The sequence below is a fragment of the Pollachius pollachius genome, assembly GCF_949987615.1.
Source record: "Pollachius pollachius genome assembly, chromosome: 5".
NCBI lineage: Eukaryota > Metazoa > Chordata > Actinopteri > Gadiformes > Gadidae > Pollachius > Pollachius pollachius.
Genome location: NC_136938.1, coordinates 2,250,813 through 2,273,312, shown reverse-complemented (window position 1 = coordinate 2,273,312; position 22,500 = coordinate 2,250,813). Strand labels below are relative to the sequence as shown.

General features: G+C 48.9%; 1 protein-coding gene across 1 annotated transcript in view; it reads left to right on the top strand.

The window, feature by feature from the left end:
* cdh8 (cadherin 8) overlaps positions 1–22,500 on the top strand; it is a gene marked incomplete at both ends in the record, with an annotated part of 79,829 nt that overhangs the window by 22,769 nt on the left and 34,560 nt on the right. The window contains one exon of the mRNA XM_079736448.1: positions 11,101–11,395. Coding sequence (XP_079592574.1) covers positions 11,101–11,395 — 295 coding nt within the window. The remainder of the gene's footprint in view (positions 1–11,100; positions 11,396–22,500) is intronic.

Genomic DNA, 22,500 nt, shown 5'->3' with positions numbered 1-22,500 from the left:
TGTTTGTGCGCTCCCCAGCGCTGTGATCTAGCAGACCGCCCCACGCCGCTGCATTGTGCTTTCCTCGGTTGATAAACATAGCTCTGTCTCTTATTGCCTGGACTGACGAATGGGTGAATAATGGGTGGGTTCAGGTTTACAGCGAGCAGCAGAACTCACAGCAATGTCGTTCACAACGGATCTGGCACCTGCTGGCACATAAACAATGGGGGATATGAACACCGCTAGTTACCAGTGAGAGGGAGAGAGAGAGAGAGAGAGAGAGAGAGAGAGAGAGAGAGAGAGAGACAGAGAGTGAGAGAGAGAGAGAGAAAGAGAGACATAGAGAGAGAGAGAGAGAGAGAGAGAGAGAGAGAGAGAGGGAGGGAGAGAGAGAGAGAGAAAGAGAGAGAGAGAGAGAGAGAGAGAGAGAGAGAGAGAGAGAGAGAGAGAGAGAGAGAGAGAGAGTGAGAGAGAGAGAGAGGGGAAAGAGTGGGAGAGACAGAGGGAGAGAGAGAGAGAGAGATGAATGGGAGACCAGAGGGTTAATATTCCTGTTCAGGCTGCTCGGACAGACATTGGTCCGCCCTGCAGTCGTCCACGCGAGTATAATTACGTTTAGTTGTCACTCCATTCACCGCCTGCGCCGCTGTGAGGGACTTGATCGGCCTTTGGAATAACCTTGTTTCTAAATCTTCTTGTAGTCTGGTTCATTTTTATGTTTGGTGCGCCTGCTTGGCTAATCCTGAGCTTTGTTAAGGGCAGCAAACAGCTGTCAGACCCCGGGGGGAGAACAGAGAACCTGTCCTGTGTGGGTGGAGGAGGGAACCCATTCACAGACATCTGACGTCTAGAAAACATCTCCAGCGCTAACTTGTCTTCAACCACAAGAACCTTTTCAGAGAGCCTGGTCCTGTGAGCGTCCGCTGTGGACGCTCCACGTGCGGGTGGCAGGAGTGTGATGTGGAGGATATCTCTGAAACTCATGAGGAAGTGAGAGGGAACCCAGGAGACAGGTTCTGCAGAGAGGAGCTGCCTCCTTCTGATCCCAATGCTGCACTCTGGCTGCAGGGCAAGAGGAAATTAATTCAATGGAGCTTGTGGAAATATTTATCTGAACCTCCTCTCAAATGGGGTCATACCAGGTCCATCTCACTGCTCCTCCTCTAACTTCTCCTCTTCTCACTGCTCCTCCTCTCACTGCTCCTCCTCTCCTCCTCCTCTCACTGCTCCTCCTGTCCTGATCCTCCTCCGCTCTCCTTCTCCTGCTCTACTTCTCATCCTCCTCCTCCTCTCCTCCTCCCCTGCTCCTCCTCTCTTTCTCCTCCTCCTCCTCTTCTTCTGCTCTCCTTCCTGTGCTCGCTTCCAGTACTAACTGGTGCTACCATGTAAGTACCAGGTAGTACCATGTACTATCCCGTACTACCATGCAGTACCAGGAACTATGATAGTACGTCATAGTACATGGTAGTACGTGATAGTACCTGGTAGTACACCTGATACTACCATTTACTACCAGGTACTACCATGTTGTACCATGTAATACATGGCACTACATAGTACTACATGGTAGTACCTGGTACTTGTACTTCGCCATAACTCCAGTTATGAGCCCTCCAGTGGGTAAGATCTGAAGCCTTAGTGTCCGAGTTCCTCCTCACAATCAAATGTCTGTCTGGATGTCAGTCTGTCTGGATGTCAATCTCTCTGGACGACCGTCTGTCTGTCTGGCGGACCTGCAGCCTACAGTTAGAAAGAAGAGAGCTTGACAGTCATCATCGACTTATGGTTCAACATATTTACATTATTATAATCATTTGATTTATTTACCACAACCACAAAAAAAAAGACATCCATAAACACACACACACACACACACACACACACACACACACACACACACACACACACACAACACACACACACACACACACACACACACACACACAACACAAGCACGCACATGCACACACCCACACACACACACACATACACACATGCACACGCGCACACACACCCTCTCACGCACCAGGCTCTGGCTGCCAAGTGCCGTACGGGAGAAAGAGGCTTAATTGTTTCTGCCAGAGTCGTGTCTGCTCTTCATTTCTCCCTCTTTCCTCCTAATCCCAGGGACGGTGAAATGGAGCCGTTATTTGCATGTCTAATGACACTAGATATCCCACAGCCCTCAAAGGAGGAGGAAGATGATTATTAATAAAGCCAGCAGAGGCCTCATTCACAGCCATTCCTTTGTTCTGCGGCCGAGACAATGCTCTGCGCTACCTGCATGCTAAGCGCTGCATCCCAGATAGAGGGTTCTGCTATGAGGCTTCACATCTCACAACTTCTCTTTCAGTAGGGAGACGTTTGGACTCTGTTCCGTCAGCAGGACCAAACCTTCCTCCACTAGCTCGCTTATGATTGGACCCCTGAGTGCGGACTAAATTACGGTCGGTGAGAGGTGGTGGAATTATTGCAAATTATTACAAATTATAGACATGGTTAATTCACATGTGATTAAGATCACCCGCATTCAGTGCAATTATTACAAATGATGTCCCCAGCCTGAACCAGCCTGTGAATGTAGGGCTGGGCTGCTTCGTGGTCAGCTTCCTAAAGGGCTCTTCTTGGTAAAATGGTTGTTGACGTATGTGCTATCGCTGATGTCCACAACACATTCGCTCAGGGACTTTACAACACAAACGCCACGGCATACTTTGGAAATGGGGTGGATTCCTATGAACATTCAGGTTAGGGTGTGATAAGGTTTGACTGTAGTGGGGCGTGATAAGCCTTAGGTAAACTACAGCCATGTGCTATGTTTGGGAGGCAAGCCACAAAGACACAAACTCAATCACTGCCCGGTCCGGCCCTCTGCACACCGCCTGTGTGTACGGGCGGATCCTCGCCTGCGATGTGTGCTTCTCTCAGCTGCTCGCTGTGGCATTGCCACTGGAACTGGGTAATTTGCAAGACTTCTCAGGTTGGAAACAATGACTTTGACAGTTAGAACAGGCACTGCTGAGCACATCTGCATTTTCCGGAAGGAATGAGCCCCAAAGAATGGCTGCAGGCACCACATGTCTTCCAATTATGGAGATTCCTGAATATTTATGTGTGTGTGTGTGTGTGTGTGTGAGAGTGTTTGCGTGTTTGAGAGTGTGTGTATGTGTGTGTGTGAGTGTGTGTGTGTGTGTTTGTGTGTGTGTTTGTGTGTGTGTGTGCGGGGTTTGTGTGTGTGTGTGTGTGTGTGTGTGTGTGTGTGTGTTGTGTGTGTGTGAGTTTGAGTGTGGGTGTATGTGTGGTGTGTGTTTGTGTGAGTGTATGTGTGTGTGTGGTACATAAAAGTACAATAGAGCAGAGAGAGAGAGCCAGTGTAAGGAACTCACTCAGTTCCATTCAAAAGTTCCATTCAGCACCGTTCGTTCTCTTACATTTTACCTTTTCGACGGAGCGGGCCCACTGGACGGTCAAGCAGAGAGCCGTGATGACGTGTGTGTGACGACGTGTGTGTGGTGACAACGTGTGTATGGTGGTGTGTGTGTGTGACGACATGTGTGTGCTGGCGTGTGTCTGACGATGTGTGTGTGCCTGTGAAAAGTAACAGGATCAACAGGATCCGACATGTTTTAGCGATGAGTTAGTGAACGTTGATGAATTCTGTGATGAAGTGAAAATGACAACTTTTTGAAATAGGGAAGTGGACGGAGATTACAGACCAAATTACAGACATCTCCTCTGCAGCCCCTGAACTCTGGATCAGTCACTGACTCCTCGGTGTTAAAGTCAACCCTACATCTGCCTTCCCCCTCCCAGCATCAGAGATGAACACACATCAGAGATGGACGTCAAGATGAGAGCTGTTCCCCACCGAACATCAAGATAAGAGCTTTTCACCTCCGAACATCAAGATGAGACCTGTTCCCCTCCGAACATCAAGATAAGAGCTTTTCACCTCCGAACATCAAGATGAGAGCTGTTCCCCTCCGAACATCAAGATGAGAGCTGTTCCCCTCCGAACATCAAGATGAGGGCTGTTCCCCTCTGAACATCAAGATGAGAGCTGTTCCCCTCCGAACATCAAGATGAGAGATGTTCCTCTTCTTTTCTCTTTTCTTTTCTTCTTGCTGCCATAAATGGTCATAGGATGGATGAATCAGGAAGTTTACACTTTTGAGAGAGAGAGCAAGAGAGAGAGAGAAAGAGAGAGAGAGAGAGAGAGAGAGAGATAGAGGGGGTGAGAGAGAGAATGAGAGAGAAAGAGAGAGAGAGAGAGAGAGAGAGAGAGAGAGAGAGAGAGAGAGAGAGAGAGAGAGAGAGAGAGAGAGAGAGAGAGAGAGAGAGACAGTGTGTGTGTTCGGGGGGGGCACGAGTTAAATAAAAAACAATAAATGATGAAGCCGAGCAGCACCATCTGTGCCGAGAATACACAAAAATCTCACATACACACAAACACAAACACACACACACACACACACACACACACACACACACACACACACACACACATACACACACACACACACACACACACACACACACATACACAAACACAGTGCAGAGCTGAATTAGACATGCTACGGGATCCATCTGCACCTTGTGAAATCAATCTCATTCCTTGATTTGATTAGGTCAGCCACAGCGAACAGGAGAGGAACTCGCTGCTCCTTGATTATGCTTGTTTGGTTCCCCGTGCCGCCGAGGACGTGCTCTCTATACCGATGAGGCTCAGGTATAGCATGAGCCCGGTTAGGGCTGCCTTCATATAGAACACACAGAAGCTACTACTGCTGTTAGTAACAGCCAGAGCTTCTCCTGCTAACCAGGCAGACCCATCGCTGGTTATTGATAACCAGAGCTTCTCCTGCTAACCAGGCAGACCAAGCTCTGGTTAGTGATAACCAGAGCTTCTCCTGGTAACCAGACAGAGGCAGCTCTGCTGAAGGCCTAAACCCTCATCTGCACCTTTCACTGCGCCAGGCAACATTCTGGTGTAATCCTTTTCATAATTCTGAGTTTCTTCTGCAAGTTTCTTATTCATATTCATGATGTCATGTTCGTATGAATATGTAGAGCAGCTGTACGTGCGTCTGTTTCTCCGGCGCTGGATGGAGGAGGGCTTCCATCTGTTGGTTTCGTGTTCTTCATGTGTTCTTTTGTTCTAGTGAGTACCAGTACTTACAGTTCACTAGTAGTACTAGCTTACTGCTGGAATAAGTAACCTTGCCTCTTGCTTTGTTGGGTAATAACAGTGTTTCCCAAACACGTCCACGACACAATTGATTGTTCTTGGAAACAAGAAACTAATTTATTGTCAGTCTTGGTGCGTAGGTTGGTTATTCACAGAGTAATTTTATCTTCATGACACAAATGTAGATTTTTCTTTTGTGCTGGATATTTTTAGTAGCAGGGTTGGTGATTGAACGACGGCCCACATCACCAACAGAAGGAGCTTCACGGATGGCTGCCTGTGATTGTGTTCTCACACATTAAGGAACCGCGCTCACCATCTTTCCTCACTGTACACGGGCATAATCAGGGCAGGGGGCTCTGGACGCTGTGCCCTGCAGCATTGAGACGGACAAGACGCCCGTCCAAAAGGGTTCACTCTTTTTCTCACGTTTTTCTTCGTTAATATGAATTTCATCGTTCAAGAAAACAGAGACGGACAACGTTGTCTCCGTCAAGCGTTCAGCTGTCCTTTGTTTGTTCCAGATAGAAAGAGAAAGTGTGCTTGTGTGGCTGGGAGGGTGTTCAGCTCAGCACAGCGGCCGCTGATTGTAATCAAAGTCCCATTCGGAAATAAGCTTCAACTACAAAGCGGATCAGCCACTGGAAGTGTGGAGCGCTGACCTCTGCCTGTCTCGGGGCCACGACCCCTCTCCTATTGTCTCTGTCAGCCCGTCTGAGATGATCATGAAAACTAAGTGAGGATGAACAAAAAACTGAGAAAACATTCCAGCCAGTAAAGCATTTGTTCCTCCAGCGGTCGGCGAAGACTGTCTGTCCTCCTGAGAGCCTCTGTGAGGACAGACAGTAGAGGCTATCGTTGCATTGTAGTCCACGTTAAGCAGCTAACCCCCGTCCTGTGGTCATCAGCTAACCCCAGTCATGTGTTCATGTTTAGAGAGAGGGAGAGAGAGAGAGAGAGAGAGTAAGAGAGAAAGAGAGAGAGAGAGAGAGAGAAATTGAGCGAGAGAGAGAGATAAGGATTCGCTAACTCCTCCCTATAGACTGGAGGTGAGAGACTGAGGGAGGGAGGGAGACTTATTCCTCTGAGTCACTCAAACGTTGCAGGGTTCGATGGTGGACAGTGGGGAGCATATTACAGGATTCAGACCAAGAGGAAGTGTTTTTTCTGTCTGGTTTGATGAAGCACTCTGGGCCGTGAGATGGACTAGAGGGAAATGTTTCCAAGAATAGCTAAGTGCATCATATATCATGCATCGTACCATCTGGACCGTACATTCAAAATGTTATCGCAATATTTAGAATTACATATTACTCACAGAGTGCTAATTAACAGGGATGAAAAGCCTGCAAAAGAGAAGGTTCTAGATGAATCTCCAGATGTGTTTGAGTGGATTCTATCTTGAGTAACAATCTGAGCAGTGATTGCCTGAGGACACACAGTTAGACCAAAGCTCTTATTTTTTACCAGTTTTGCCAAATCCATTATTTCTCATTAATAGATATTCATTAGGAGGCTGTTGAAATGAGTCCTCTGGATTCATTATTATTATTAGACCGGGCGGCGTTGGTCGATGATAATTGGGCCACGCGCTCCAGCGAGGCAGAGGAAAACATGGAGTGGAGAAGGTCAACATCTGGCCTCTGGATGTGAACGTGTCCGACAGCGGCGGCGCAGCTCAGGTCATGCATTTTACAAACAACATGCGTTTGATCTGCATATTTCATGTCCTCATGCAACAACGTCCCCAGGACCGCCTCTGGCCTACACAGCTCTGTGAGAGTCTCTTCTCTCTCTCTCTCTCTCTCTCTCTCTCTCTCTCTCTCTCTCTCTCTCTCTCTCTCTCGCTCTCTCTCTCATTTTCTCTCTCTCTCTCTCTCTCTCTCTCTCTTTCTCTCTCTCTCTCTATGTCTTTCTCCCTCTCTCTCTCTTTCTCTCTCTCTCTCTATCTCTTTCTCCCTCTCTCTCTCTCTCCCTGCCTCTCTAAACAAAGGCCCTGACAAGGAGTGGAATCATTCATTTCATGGGTGTAGGAGTTGTAGTTCTCTGAATGGTGGGGGTGTAGTCGGGGGGTGTAGTTCTCTGAGGGTTGGTGGGGATGTAGTTCTCTGAATGGTAGGGGTGTAGTCGGGGTGTGGGGATGTAGTTCTCTGAGGGGTGGTGGTGGGGCTGTAGTAGGGGTGTAGTTCTCTTAGGGGTGGTGATGGGGGTATAGTAGGGGTGTAGTTCTCTGAGGGGTGGTGATGGGGGTATAGTAGGGGTGTAGTTCTCTGAGGGGTGGTGATGGGGGTATAGTAGGGGTGTAGTTCTCCGAGGGGTGGTGATGGGGGTATAGTAGGGGTGTAGTTCTCTGAGGGATGGGGGTGGGGCTGTAGTAGGGGTGTAGTTCTCTTAGGGGTGGTGATGGGGCTGTAGTAGGGGTGTAGTTCTCTGAGGGATGGGGGTGGGGCTGTAGTAGGGACATGGTAAGGAACCTCCGCATTAGAGCAGGGTGATTGCTCCAGTGATTGCCATGAAAGCAGTTTTCCAGACGCCCCGACACATTCTCTGCTGACACGTCCCTGATTGGGTGTGCATGAGTGTGTGAGTGAGGGTGTGTGTGAGTGTGTGTGTGTGTGTGAGTGTGTCTGAGTGTGTGTGAGTGGTCTGAGTGTGTGTGTGTGAGTGTGTGTGTGTGAGTGTGTGAGTGAGTGTGAGTGTGTGTGAGTGTGTGAGTGTGTGTGAGCGTACGTGTGTGTCAGTGTGATTCGGTGCATGTAGGTATAGGAAGGATTTCTCCTTAGAGATTACATGCGGGTTCAAAATGGTTTCTCAGAAACCCACATTCCACCCAGGGCCAGCATTACCACACAGAGGGCAGGGGTACCCTCCCTAAAACAAACCATCTCCACTCCCTCCGCCGCAGAGCTTGCTATGTTAGTTTCCGTGGTAACTAAGATAATGACCCTGCACCAGAGCATGGTCTGACCTGGTTATTGTACTCTGTGATGATCTCCGCTGAACCTCGGCTCAGAGACGTCCACGGCTCTGAACACGCCTCAGATAAGTTATTATCTGGAATATGAGTCTGCTTTATTGGCTCCTCCTGATATCAGCAGGGTATATCTTTTAGTGCCTACTAGCAGAACAGTAAAACGATCATGCATCACTTCTCAGTTGACCTCAAAGCACCTAAAGGTAGAATGATGATCGAGGGGAAACAGAGTTGTGGTTTTTGGTTAGGATTAGATTCTGATTCAGGGGGATTAGTGTATAGCTGATTTGATCATGTTTGAAATGGCAAGGCCACCGTCATGATGGAGGGTTTTCATGATGCATCGCCACATTCATCAGGAAAAGGGCACTCGGGTTTAATGTTTGCAAAGTTTTAGGTCAAACACAAGCATTACTAACAGAATACATCATCACAGCATCGACTAACACAGGAATGCAGATGTGCTACGAAGCGAGAAGCTAACTAAATGCTAAATAAGGATTCCAGCAAAGATTTATGTCTGTTGTATGACAGAAACAAAAATCGATGTGCTCGCTGTTTCATGTTCTCCCAATTCTACTTTCTTTGATGCGGGAAAATATCCAATGTGCTTGATCCGTCTCAAACACACACAAAAAAACGCACACACACACACACGCACAGACCCATTCACACGTACACACACCCACACACACACACTCACACACACACGCACACCCAACCACACAAACATTGAGGTTTGCAAAGTAAAATGACAGACATCAATTTGGGCTCATTTAAAGGGATTCTCAGGGTGTTGCAGGCGTTTGTGTTAATGAGGTGCATCTTTCACATGAAATAATGGCACAATTAGGGAACAAAAATGCAAGGTGTGACAATCTAAGCGAATGTGCTTCGTCAATGTCCAGGAACAGCACCTCGGAGACGCTGTGCCGAAGCCCCCATTGTGCGCATGGCTAAGAACACAGGCGGATTGTTGTGATGGGGGGGGGGGGGGGGGGGGGGGGGGGGGGGGGGGTCGTGATGGTTTCTGCCTCGCTCCTCTGAACCTGACCGCTTGCTCCCAAGGAACAGTTCAATGGGGGTTTGGAAATGAAATAAAGCTGCAGAATGCTTATGTTTTGATACAAGCCTCTGTGTGTGTGGGGGAGAGTTTGTGTCTGCATTTTCGTGTCTTTGTCTGAGTGTGTGTGTCGGAGTGTGTGTGTGTTTTCATATTTTTGTATAATTTCATTGTGTCTTTACGCAGGTGCAGGTTTAGCTCTGCCTAATTGTATGTTGGTGTGCAGTCTGTGTGCATGTGTGACTGTGTGTGTGTGTGTGATTGTTTGTGCTTATACATGTGTGTGCGTGTGTGCGGGTGTGTGTCTGTGTGTGTATGTGTGTGTGTGTGTGTGTGTGTGTGTGACTGTGTGTGACTGTGTGTGTGTGTGTGTGTGTGTGTGTGTGTGTGTGTGTGTGTACGTGTGTGTGTGTGTGTGTGTGTGTGTGTATGGAGACATTGCTGAACTACAAATTGAAATAAGAGGCCTGCCAGCCACATCACAGAAGCTGAACACTTTGTTGAATTTGCAAACGTTCTGCTTCATGCTTTTAATCCTGCAAGCAATTGAGCTCCTACTTTAGGTTCCAATGAATTAGATCTAAACTAAAATGTGTAGATTGCCCTTTTATGTCAGACAGTCTCCGTACAGAGAGAGTCTGAAGAAAGCACAGCTCCTGTGGTTTTAGCAGAAGGATGACATGTGTCCTTTCCCCTTGCCGTCCACCATCGTCCTGTTGGTCCTGGCTGGCGTCGGCGGGCTCTGATTGAAATAACGAGGTGCTCTTCCTGTTCCTGAGCCCCTAACGTCTGCCTCGTGCTGAAGCCTTGTCTGAGTCATTAGTCAGCCGGCTGGAGAGGAAGCCCAGTGCTCAGCGGTGCGCGTAATGCTGCTTTGGTGAGCTAATCAAACTCTGATTACAAAAATAATGAGGGAACGCCGGATTGTCCGGCCACGTCAACGCTTGTTCTGCTTTTCCTCCAGTGTACAACAGCGAGTTGTAGAGTTGATCACGTAATGAATCACATCCAGCTCTTTGGAGAAATGCACTACAATGTTTTTTCAGCAGGTTTCCTACGGTGCTAACTAAGTAGTATGAATGCTTAAGGGAATGGTAGCCCGTGGTTTGTGTGCTGCTGAGCATGATTCAGATGTGATGTGCAGCACGTATGTAGGCTAAGGTCCGCTTCCTGTTCTACTTATAAAGTTATCCTCCCCAGTGGGGCTCATTACAGCACTGTGTGTATTGTCCCTTCTCTTGTTCCCGCAGACCGGAGCGTACGCTGCTCCCATGTTGAAAAACCACCGCATCTTCACAGCGGCTGCCCACCTAATCAGAGCTCCGTGGTTTAGTGAAGGACTGAAGGAATGAAGGGGCTCCCATGACCAGACATATTTATAAAAAGGCAACCTCTAACAATTGTTACACTGTAAAATAATCGTGATTATTAACGTGAATACGTGTGAACAGCAGAAACACGAGTCAGGACATGCCTAGGGTTAGGGGAACACCTGGGTCCATGTGGAACACAAGATGCACTTCCAGTCCTGCACTAATCGCGAATAACAAAGGGGGACAGAGGTCGGCTAGCTCAGAAGGTAGTGTGGGTTGACTTTTAACCGGGAGGTTGCTAGTTTGAGCCCTTGCTCCTCCTAGCTGAATGTCGAGGTGTCCCTGAGCAAGACAGCTCACCCTTACTGCTCCTGACGAGCTGGCTGTCGCCGTGCGTGGTCGACTCCATCGTTGGTGTGTGAATGTGTGTATGAATCGCTGGGAGTCACTTTGGATGAACGCGTCTCAATGCCCTGAGAGTAAACGTCCCTCATCTCCTCTCTCCTCTGTCGTCATCCCCTCTCCTCTCTTTCCTTATCTCCTCTGTCCACTGTCCTCATGTCCTCTCTCTGTCCTCCAGCTCCACACCGACCTGGATGTGGGCGGCAAGAGGATTAAGTACGTGTTGGCGGGCGAAGGGGCCGGCACCATCTTCGCCATCAACGAGATGACGGGGGACATCCACGCCATGAAGCGGCTGGACCGAGAGGAGAAGGCCGAGTACACGCTCACCGCCCAGGTCACCAACGCCGACACGGACGAGCCGCTGGAGCCCCCGTCCGAGTTCATCATCAAGGTGCAGGACATCAACGACAACCCGCCGCAGTTCACGGAGGGACCGTACCGCGCCTCCGTGCCCGAGATGTCCACCGTGGGTGAGTGTGTGGACCTCAGGAGCTCCTCCTGGGCTTCTCCTCAGAGCCTCCTTCTCCTTCTCCCTGCAAACAACAGAGCATGTAACAGGGAGTGTTTATCAGCGGAGAATACCCCAGGCAATATGATATTGTATATATCACATTAACATTTAACAAGCTCTAGCACACTTTTTTGAAGAGAAACAAAATAACATAACAGAAAGGCCTATTGTGCGAAAAAAATAATAGTACATAGATAAGATATAGGCAGCGGCATTACCCTCGGGAATCCATAGCCTCCGACAATATTCGCATCAGAATAAAGACATACATGATGGAAATGTTAGGAGGCAGAGTGCTTCACGAACACGTCATTCATCGGGCCCTGATGCATCTAAACATTTGTGCAAATCTGCGTCTCCCTAAAGAGCTCATGCATTAACTTAAACATCTCACATTGACACGCTGTCTGATGTCAGAAGGAGGGAGAGGGAAACTCAAGCCCTGTTATAGAAGGGCCATGCATTCTGGAAAACACAAACAAAGGTCCGTAACACTGATACCAAGAACAGCATGTGGAGGAGGTTCTGCCCTATGTTTAGGAGGTTCTGCAACCTGTGGAGGAGGTTCTGCCCTATGTTGAGGAGGTTCTGCTCCATGTTGAGGAGGTTCTGCTCCATGTTGAGGAGGTACTGCCCTATGTTGAGGGGGATCTGCCCCTTGCTGAGGAGGTTCTGCTCCTTGTTGCGGAGGTTCTGCTCCTTATTGAGGAGGTACTGCCCTTTGTTGAGGGGGATCTGCCCCTTGCTGAGGAGGTTCTGCTCCTTATTGAGGAGGTTCTGCTCCTTGTTGAGGAGGTTCTGGCCCATGTTGAGGAGGTTCTGCTCCTTGTTGAGGAGGTTCTGCTCCTTATTGAGGAGGGTCTGCTCCATGTGGAGGGGGTTCTGCTCCTTATTGAGGAGGTTCTGCTCCTTGTTGAGGAGGTACTGCCCTTTGTTGAGGAGGTTCTGCCCCTTGTTGAGGAGGTTCTGCTCCTTGTTGAGGAGGTTCTGGAGGGGGGGGAGGGAGTACTATGATGAGTACTATCAGGAGGGAGACGGGGCATTGGGAGGTAACAGGGACCCCAGTGAAGGAGCCTGTGATTGGCCGATGGGACTAGGGCATGAGGAATGGAAGTCGGGATCTCTTTGTTGATTGTTGTTCCCTTTTTGTCGCTCCTGATTAATTAAACATTCAAAAATGCTCGGTTGTTAGGTTGAAAGTCTTGTTCCTTTCCCTGACTATGTTTCCTTCGTGTATTTTTTTCGAGACCTTCTTGTTTTATGCATCACTGAATTATGGAAGAAATCAAAAGCTCAGGAAAATAAGCAATAAGTCAGCAGGCTTCCTCCCTCGTCTCCACAAATCAGATGCTCTTCTTTTCCCTTTTTTAACAATTGAACTTTGTCTTCGTTGTGATTAAAAAAACTGAAAGTAACGGTTTGTGCAGAGGAGAGTGTCAAACAGCGGAATACTAATAATTTCTGAGAAAATAAACGGATATTGATGTGAAGTCTGCTGGATATGAACAAGTCTCGACAACAAAACTTTGTAAAAAATACAAAAAGTAATTACGGCATATGTTGAAAGACAATAAGTCTGTGGGCTTCAACAGAACCCCACACACACATTGAAATGAATAACAAATCAAATATCAAACGTCATTATTTATATTATTTTACTAGACATCATGCACCCTTGCTTCTCCAGAACAAATTAATGTCTGGCCGGTTTCTAGGAAAGAGAAACGTAGCAAGCAATGTGTTAAAGCCCGGGGTGGGTTTGGGTGTGGTGTGTGTCTGTGTGTGTCTGTTGTGTCTGGGAATGGGTAACAATGCAGATGAATTACCATTTGTTGTTTTCTCATTTTGACATCATAAGTCTGCTGTGTCCTAGCGTTGGCCTAACACACACACACACACACACACACACACACACACACACACACACACACACACACACACACACACACACACACACACACTTTAACACACACACACACACACACAAACAGACAAACAGACACTTAAACACACACACACGCACACACTTTAACACACACACACACACACACAAACAGACTGACACTTAAACACACACACACACACACACTTTAACACACACACACACACACACACACACACACACACACACACACACACACACAAACAGACACTTAAACACATGCACACACACACAAACACTTACACCGAAGATCATCTTCTGAACATCTCTGTGCTGGTAGGGCTTCAACCATGAGCATCCCCACATTCACATCTGAATAATGACATCCCTTAACCCAATACATGATGACACTCAAGACGACGGGCACACTGACCCGTATGAGTAAAAGAGCTCTCTCTGGTCGGAACGGCAGCGTCTCAAGATGGACACAGCAGTGAGAGGATTTTCATTTGACGTCAATTTAAAAGATGTTTTATATGTATCTTCAAACCCTGCCATAATGTTGGTTGTTGTACTGTTGATGGTTATGTGTTTTTGTGCCAGTGGATATCCTCTTTCTGTGCGCTGTGTGAACAGACGTCTCTCAGCCATATGCTGGATGGAGCCGCGCGGCCCTGCTGCGGACGAGAGGCTTATGATGTAGGCGGAAATTACAAAGTCTGCTTGAAGTGACGATCCAGGTAATTAGAAAGAGGCCGCTAGTCACCCACCCCTCCCCCTCCCTCCCTCCCTCTCCCCCTCCCTCCCTCCCTCTCCCCCTCCCTCCCTCCCTCTCCCCCTCCCTCTCCCCCTCCCTCCCTCCCTCCCTCTCCCCCTCCCTCTCCCCCTCCCTCCCTCCCTCTCCCCCTCCCTCCTCCCCCTCCCCCCCCTCACTTCCCCCCCCCCTCTCTGCAGGATGATGTCGGGGGGGGCGGGTCATAGGGAGGTGTAAATGATACAATAATTGCTACACTGCGAAACAAACTTGCTGAAAGTTGTTTTCCCCGCCCTGAGACGAGCAGGGGAGACCAGCGGGGGAGACCAGCGGGGGAGACCAGCGGGGGAGACCAGCGGCGGTTAATGGGGGCGGGGCTCCAGCAGATGGCCGCCGCCCTGAGGGGGGGGGGCGGGGGGGGGGGGCGTCTCCCCACCCAGGGACTGGCTGACGTCGGGGCGAGGACACAAACCCAGAGTGATGATAACAGCTCACTGTGGGAGCCGGTTGTCATGGCGCCGGATACCAGGCTAAGAGGCGTGAGGCCGCCTCTAGTGAACTGATTACGCTTTCATCGCTACACGTGACGCTGGGGGAGCGAGCGGCGGCGGTCAGCTCAGGACGATAAACGACGGATCAGGGGAGATGTACGGAGACGAGCGGGTGAGCGGCCTTCATCAGAGCTGATGGCCCGTGACTGTCAGCCTGTTTAACACAACGCCTCCTTAGAGCGGACTGCGGGAGGGGCGGGGACGTTGCTGATGATGTATTCTTTACATATCACTATGTATACCCATTAAATGATCTATATATATCTCGACAGACCTGCATTCACGGTGCCTCTCTGATGACCTTTAGTTCCTGGAGGCGTTTTGTCTCTGATATTTTATTCGGGTCGTTGACTGTACCTTGTTGCGCAATACATAGGCCGACAATAACTACTTTTCTCATGGTGCGTTTCAACTCTACCGTGGCACAAAATGAAGTGAGACATAGAGGGTTCAGTGTTGGTTACCTGAATGTCCCCAAACCACTGTGGTTTCCACACCTGTTTGGCTTTGTGTGGCCTTCTCAAGACGCAGGGCTACTGTTTTGCATTGTACGTTTTTGTAAGATTTGCTGTTACGAACGATCAAACCTAGATTGTTTTGGCTTTCTGTGATTGGTCGAGAATCTAAAAGGCTCATGGGTAGTGCAGTTAACTTTACGACATAAAGCACATTTTCTTGTAAAATTAAGATAAAGACTTAACTTGCATTGGTTGTGACGATAAAGTAATCTACAAATATATAATAAAGTCTTCCCTATGGGATATAGTTGGGCCGTAATCACTGATGCATGGGGCTAGAACCGAGACCACGCTGGTACCTTACTGCCAACGGCGGGAGAAACACACACACACCTTTAAAAGATTTTAATGGAAGCACTAAATTCGATACCGCATGACCACAATGTGATTAGTAGTCTATGCTTAATGTAGAAATATAAAACAAATAGTTCCAGTCCTTGATTCTGATTGGCTCGAAGGCATTGTAAAATAGTCAATAAACACACTCCTGAGAGAGCGCATTACAATTCATTTTCAGTATTAATGCGCCGATCTCAGAACGCAAGCCTGTGTTGCTTGGCAACCATGTTGCCATCTTGAATAAGTATATTGCTTGGTGGAAGAATGATTGTTTTCAATAAATTATTGCATTTCATGCTGCTGTGTTTATCTAGTGAAATCCTACTAGGTAGTCCGGTAACCGTTTTAGTTACGGCTTTGCCTCGTGTCTAACGATGCTGTGAGGAATCCCTGTGAACCAAGACCCATCGTAGCTCATATCTAAATACTCTACCTTCTGAATTCCAGATGCACTTAAATTTCTCTCCTCCACATGCAATCTTTCAGATCAATACAAGGACAGCTGTGCTATTTTCAGAGCATTTCATGCTCCATTTGTGCCAGATGTGCTTTAAATCGCATTCCTTCGTACACCGAGCAGTATTCAGCACCGGGTGGATTGCTGGATATTTTTTCAATTTCTATCAGCCTTTGAGGGTTGAGTCGAAATGCATTAATGGCAGTTTAGCATGGATAAACCATCGCCCGCCTTCGAGGGTCACGCAGCCCGCAGAGTAACAGAACACTTCATCTGGAGCAACTCGGTCTGCCTGGTGGATGAATCTGGAGCAGGAGGCTGGAGCTCCTCTGATCCGGGCCCCGGCTCCTGGCAGATGGCCGTGTGGCAGGGGGCCCCTGGCCCCGGAACACGGCGGGGGCCGGGCCAGGCCGGGCCGGTGTCGGGGCCAGGGCACCTCTGAGGAGCGGCTCGGAGCCGGGCGGGGCTGGTGCGGCGCGGGGCCAGGGGAGGGCAGAGGTCACGGTACGAGGCCTGGCCAAGACCCGGCCCCCCCGGCCCCCAAGGCCTGCCAGCCCACTCTGTGGCGCGGCTAAATGGGGCTGTGGCTCCGACACACAGGCTGTAGCCCCAGTAAATAACCACCACCCTGCCTGGCAAACACACACACACACTCACACAGACACACACACACACACACACGCACGCAAAAACAGACGCATACAGAAACACACACACACACACGCACGCACTCACGCACTCACACACACACACACACACACACACACACACACACACACATACACACACACACACACACACTCACGAACACGGATACACAGACACACACACACACACGCATGCAAACACGCACACACAGACACACACACACACACACAAACAGACACACACACACATACACACAGACACAAACACACCTACGCACAGACACAAACACACTCATGGAAACTACAACGACAACACATACACACACTCCCACTCACACACACAAGTTGTTTAAGTGTCTGTTTGTGTGTGTGTGTGTGTGTGTGTGTGTGTGTGTGTGTGTGTTGTCTTTGTAGTTTCCACTGCTGACTTCCTTCCTCGGCTGTAGGTATATGTTGGGCTATTTTTCATTTTCGATTTAATCCTCTGATATCTTTAACAAGCAAACTGTCAAAATACGAGCATCACATCATAGCCCTCCTGCTGCTTCAGGTACACACACACACACACACCCTTTACCAGCTCATCCACGCTGTGTGTTATCTCATGTTAACCTGCATTATGGTTGTAAAGTCCTTGTCTTTTACCAAGCAGTGGTAGCGTGGCCCTGCCGGCCCCCCGGGCCTCTCTGGCCTCACGCTGAAGGCTGAGGGCCCCTAGGGCGGCTGAGGGCCCCTAGGGCGGCTGAGGGCCCCAGAGGCTCCGGGGCCACGGAGCTACGCAGAGCAGGAGCACCGACGTGAGCACACAAAGCCCTGCTGCCAGCACAGCAGGACCTGGTAACCAGGCAGCCAGAGGGCTTTATCCGCTTCAATGCCTCTCCAGAGGCTCATTGTCCCGCTGTAATTCGTGCTCACGTCAAGGTGTTGCCTACACAGACTCACCCTCCATTCCTCTTCTCTCTTGCGGTTGTTTTGCATCTCTCTCTCTCTCTCTCTCTCTCTCTCTCTCTCTCTCTCTCCCTCGCTGTTTGCTGTATGCCAGCTCTTGAGGGAGAATAGGAACAGTAGGGATGCTTGGTAATGGAGCCCATTGAATTCAATGGGCTCTGCTCTGATTGGCTGGCTGACCCAGGTCCCGCCCTCACCCGGAGAACAGCTAGAGACTCAGGGTCTCGCTCGCCCTCCGTCTCGCTGTCGCTCCCTTAAATAAAGTCAACCCGTGTCAAATTGGCCGTGAAGTAAAAAATAGAACGTGTTAAATAGTAAAAAAAGGTTAAACGCTGCCAAAGTGTCTGTGTATGGAGATACTGAGAAATGAGGAGAGAGGGGGAGGGAGGAGAGGGGGGGGGGGCTGAATAGCTGGAGCTGTCAGTAATGGCTTCCTTTGTTTCATTGCAGTGACAGGAAATTATTGAGACCGAGTGAAAGAGCCGATGGAGAACGAATGGAGGCACTTCGTCTGGACGTAATCCACTGAGATCCAGTTCATATGACACCCAGTTCGTATGAGACCCAGTTCATATGAGACCCAGTTCATATGAGATCCAGTTGAGACTGCCTCCACTCAGAGGTCTGGCCTACATTGTAACACCAACACGTCTGTACTGTAGCAAATCCATCTCCCAACTCAGAGGTCAAAGTAGTGGGCAGAGGTCAAACTAGTAGACAAAGGTCAAAATAGTGGGCAGAGGTCAACCTCATGGACAGAGATCAAACTAGTGGACAGAGGTCAAACTAGCAGACAGTGTTAGAACATTCGATTCTTCATCATTTGTAACTATTGTTGTATTATTATGGGTCTAGGTGCATCTGTGTGTGTGTGTACGTGTGTGTGGGTAATCGAGTGAGTCTGGGTGTGTCTGGTTAAGTGTGTGTGGGGGGTGTGTGTGGGATTGTATTTAAATGTTTGCGTCTGCGAATTTGGGGGAGCGTGTGTGTAGTTAGATGTGTAAGTGTGTCTGTGTGTAACTGCTTATGGGGGCATGTGTGTGTGCGTGTGTGTGTGTGTGTGTGTTTGTGTGTGTGTGTGTGTGTTTGTGTGTGTGTCTGTGTGTGTGTGTCTATTTGTGTGTGTGTGTGCGTGACTGTGTGTGACTCTTTGTGTGTGTGTGTGTGTGTGTTTGTGTGTTACCTCAGTGTAGTCATCAGTCCTGTTATCAAACGAGGAGCTGAGGACCTGTTTGGGGCCATGCTGTGAGTGGGCGCTCCGCATCACGCCGCCGCTCGCTCGCTCGGAGCGCTGACTCACACACACACACACACACACACACACACACACACACACACACACACACACACACAGACACACACACACAAACATACACACACCCACACACACTAACACAAACACACACACTAACACAAACACACACACACACACCAATACACACGCTAACACGCACACACACACACTAACACACACACACACACACACATACACACACTAACACAAACACACACACACACACCAACACACACACACTAACACAATCACACACAAATAGGCAGTGTGTGCCTGAACGCGTTCATTGAACGATAGTTCATGAACGCGTTCATATTTTGGGCGAACTTGAACTAAACGTACTGTATTACTGCCTGATAAACGTTACTGTGAACTCGTTCATTCTGGTGTCTGTGAACGGCACGCTCACTCGGTTTAACTTCATTCAATATTGGGGTTATTTGTTTATGAACACGGTGGATGCGCGCACAGATCGCAGATCGCTCAATGTTCAAAATACCAGAAAAAACGAATAGCTCACAGCAACATATTGAAAAAAAGAATAGCTCACAGCAACATATTGAAAAAAAGAACTATGAACTAGTTCATTGTTTGGAACTGTGAACTTAGTTTAAAATTTTGAATTGTGAAAGTTTAACTGAACTAGTTCATTTAAAAATTTGTGAACTGAACTTTGAACTAGTTCACGTAGAAAGTAAAGTTTCCCAACACTGCAAATAGGTACATTCAAACACACACACACACACACACACACATGCAGATACATGCGTGTACTGTATGTGTAAGTGTGTTGCAGTTTTTTAAACACTGAAATCAAGTCATCCTTGTGTATGTGTTAAGATGTGTTTACATGTGTAGGTGTGTTTACATGTGTGTGGATTTATAGGTGTGTTACCTCTCTGTGGATGTGTAGGTGTTTGTACATGTGTAGGTGTGTTTCATGTGTGTGGATGTGTAGGTTTGTTTACATGTGTAGGTTTTTCATGTGTTTGGATTTGTAGGAGTGTTTACATGTGTAGGTGTGTTTACATTGTGGATGCGTAGGTGTTTTTACATGTGTAGGTGTGTTTCATGTGTGTGGATTTGTAGGAGTGTTTACATGTGTAGATGTGTTTACATTGTGGATGCGTAGGTGTTTTTACATGTGTAGGTGTGTTTTCACATGTGTGTGGATGTGTAGGTTTGTTTACATGTGTAGGTGTTTCATGTGTGTGGATTTGTAGGAGTGTTTACATGTGTAGATGTGTTCACATTGTGGATGTGTAGGTGTGCTTACATTGTGGATGTGTAGGTGTGTTTACATTGTGAATGTGTAGGAGTGTTTACATTGTGGATGTGTAGGTGTGTTTACATTGTGGATGTGTAGGAGTGTTTACATTGTGGATGTGTAGGTGTGTTTACATGTGTAGGTGTGTTTCATGTGTGTTAGGGCGGGCAGTCTTTCCTTGCTTCAAGCGAACACATGAAGCGAGGAGGCGCTTGTCTGGATGCATTATTAATATCTGAGGTACCGCGAGTTGTTAATCCAGCCAGACACATATTATGACTGTATCTCTGTGGGAAGAGGGATGTTGTGCATGCATTACATAGTAGTACGTACATACTGACAAAACACCAGAGTGTGATACATTAATACATGTGTTACATCGTAACATGTATGCAATACATAGTAAAGCAAACATACTGAAAGAAGTGGAACTGCATTAGGAGGTCCCTAAGAGGGGAGGGAGGGAGGTGGGGGGGAGGGGGGAGGGGGGGAGAGAGCAGCCAATCAGACCCGTTCACCACGTAGGTCCGTGTCGGGTTTCGGGGCCATGGATGGGGGGGGGGGGTGCTCACCAGAAATCATCAATCAGAAAGAGACAGACTGATATATGGGTGGGACAGAGAGAGAGAGAGAGAGAGAGAGAGAGAGAGAGAGAGACAGACAGACAAACAGATAGATACACATGTAGATAGAGAAAGAGGGAGAGAGAGAGACAGCCAGATAGATAGACAGTTAGAGAGAGAAAGAGGGAGAGAGAGACAGGCAGGTGGATAAACAGGTAGAAAGAGGGAGAGAGAGACAGGCAGATGGATAGACAGGTAGAGGGAGAAAGAGGGAGAGAGAGAGAGGCAGATGGATAGACAGGTGGAGAGAGCCAGGGCTAGACGTTGAATCCCAAGCGGAGTTGGGAAGAGGAGCAGAGGAGAGGAGTCCTGCTCCAAGGTCACCTTGAAGGACAAAGGGTTCGATGGACCAGGGGATCCGGTGTGTCTGCAGGGCTGCTCATGATGTCGGCGCCCATTAAGGGAAGCTGCTCTCAGCAGCTAGCCGCGACACGCCCCCCACTGCCCCACGCCCCCCACTGCCCCACGCCCCCCTGCTGCCCCCGCCCCTCACGCAAATAAGAAGAATGTGAAATAATTACAGTGGAATGAAACGCTGCGCTGCAGTTCACCTCTAAAGCAGTTAATCACATTTTAATTGCTTCCAATTTACCAATTACTCTTCCCAAACAGCATGTTGTTCACCGTCTTTCTTTAAGTATTTCAATCACTCCCCCTTTCTCCGACATGTCAGCGGATACGTGTCGGAACGCAGCTCTCTGTTCGCTGGTGAGCGGCTGAATGGAATCTGATCCCCGCGACGCACACTTTAATCATCTGCAGAGCTTCAATGGACTGATAGATGCCAATAGCTTGCCATTGTGTGTGTGTGTGTGTGTCTGCTTGCGTGCTTTCTAGTGTGCATGCATGTGTTTGTGTGGACCTATGCTTAGGTGCGCGCGTGTGTGTATGTGTGTGTGTGTGTGTGTGTGTGTGTGTGGAGGGATATTTATGAGAACCGCTCTAGTTGCTTGTAAATTAGAATATTGGCAGGTGAGTTGTTCTCCACTTTGTAATATGGATTGAAACTATTTTTTCACATGCATGGGCCACATTCACCCACACACTTAGGCACACCGACACACACTCAGACACACATGCAGCACACACGCAGCACACACACTCAGACACGCACACAGCATGCCCACGTCAATGCTACTGTAGGTCATCGGCGTCACACGGGGGTTCTGGGTAATTGGGTGGATCTGCTGTGTGGCACGCTGTGGTGCCTGCCCTCACAAAACGTCCCTCCTGGCGTGTAAACAAGCAGGAGGCTTCCTGTCCCTTCACACTCTCAATGTCCACCATGCTTAGTCTCCGTCTCCAGGAAGTCCAAAGTCCTCAACATCACATCTCCTCCCTACGCACGAGCCCACGCGTGACCGACCGCTTTAGACCATCTGAGCAAGTCTGCCTCACACGGCCTCACGTGAAAGTCTCTCACAATGCCGTCTCTGCGTGTGTGTCCCTCCCCCGTCCCCCTCTGCGTGTGTGTCCCTCCCCCGTTGGCGCGTGTGATCCCGGTGATGGATGGCCTGTCAGGAGGCGGGATGCTGAGCTCTCAGCGTATGACGGAGGACATCAGGTCACTGGTCACGTAGCGGAGCTCTCCTCCTCCAGTCAGGAAATCCTTTAGCCCCTCGCTCCCCGGGCCGGGGAAACAGCACCTCACTTAGGGGGCGCCTCGCCGGGAAAGACCCAATCCCCCAAAAACCACCTGGGGATCAGAGGGCGTGGTCCGGTGGCTAGGGGGCCACGCCCCATGATGGGGTCTGGAGGCTAGGGTGGGACGCCCCACCAGGGGG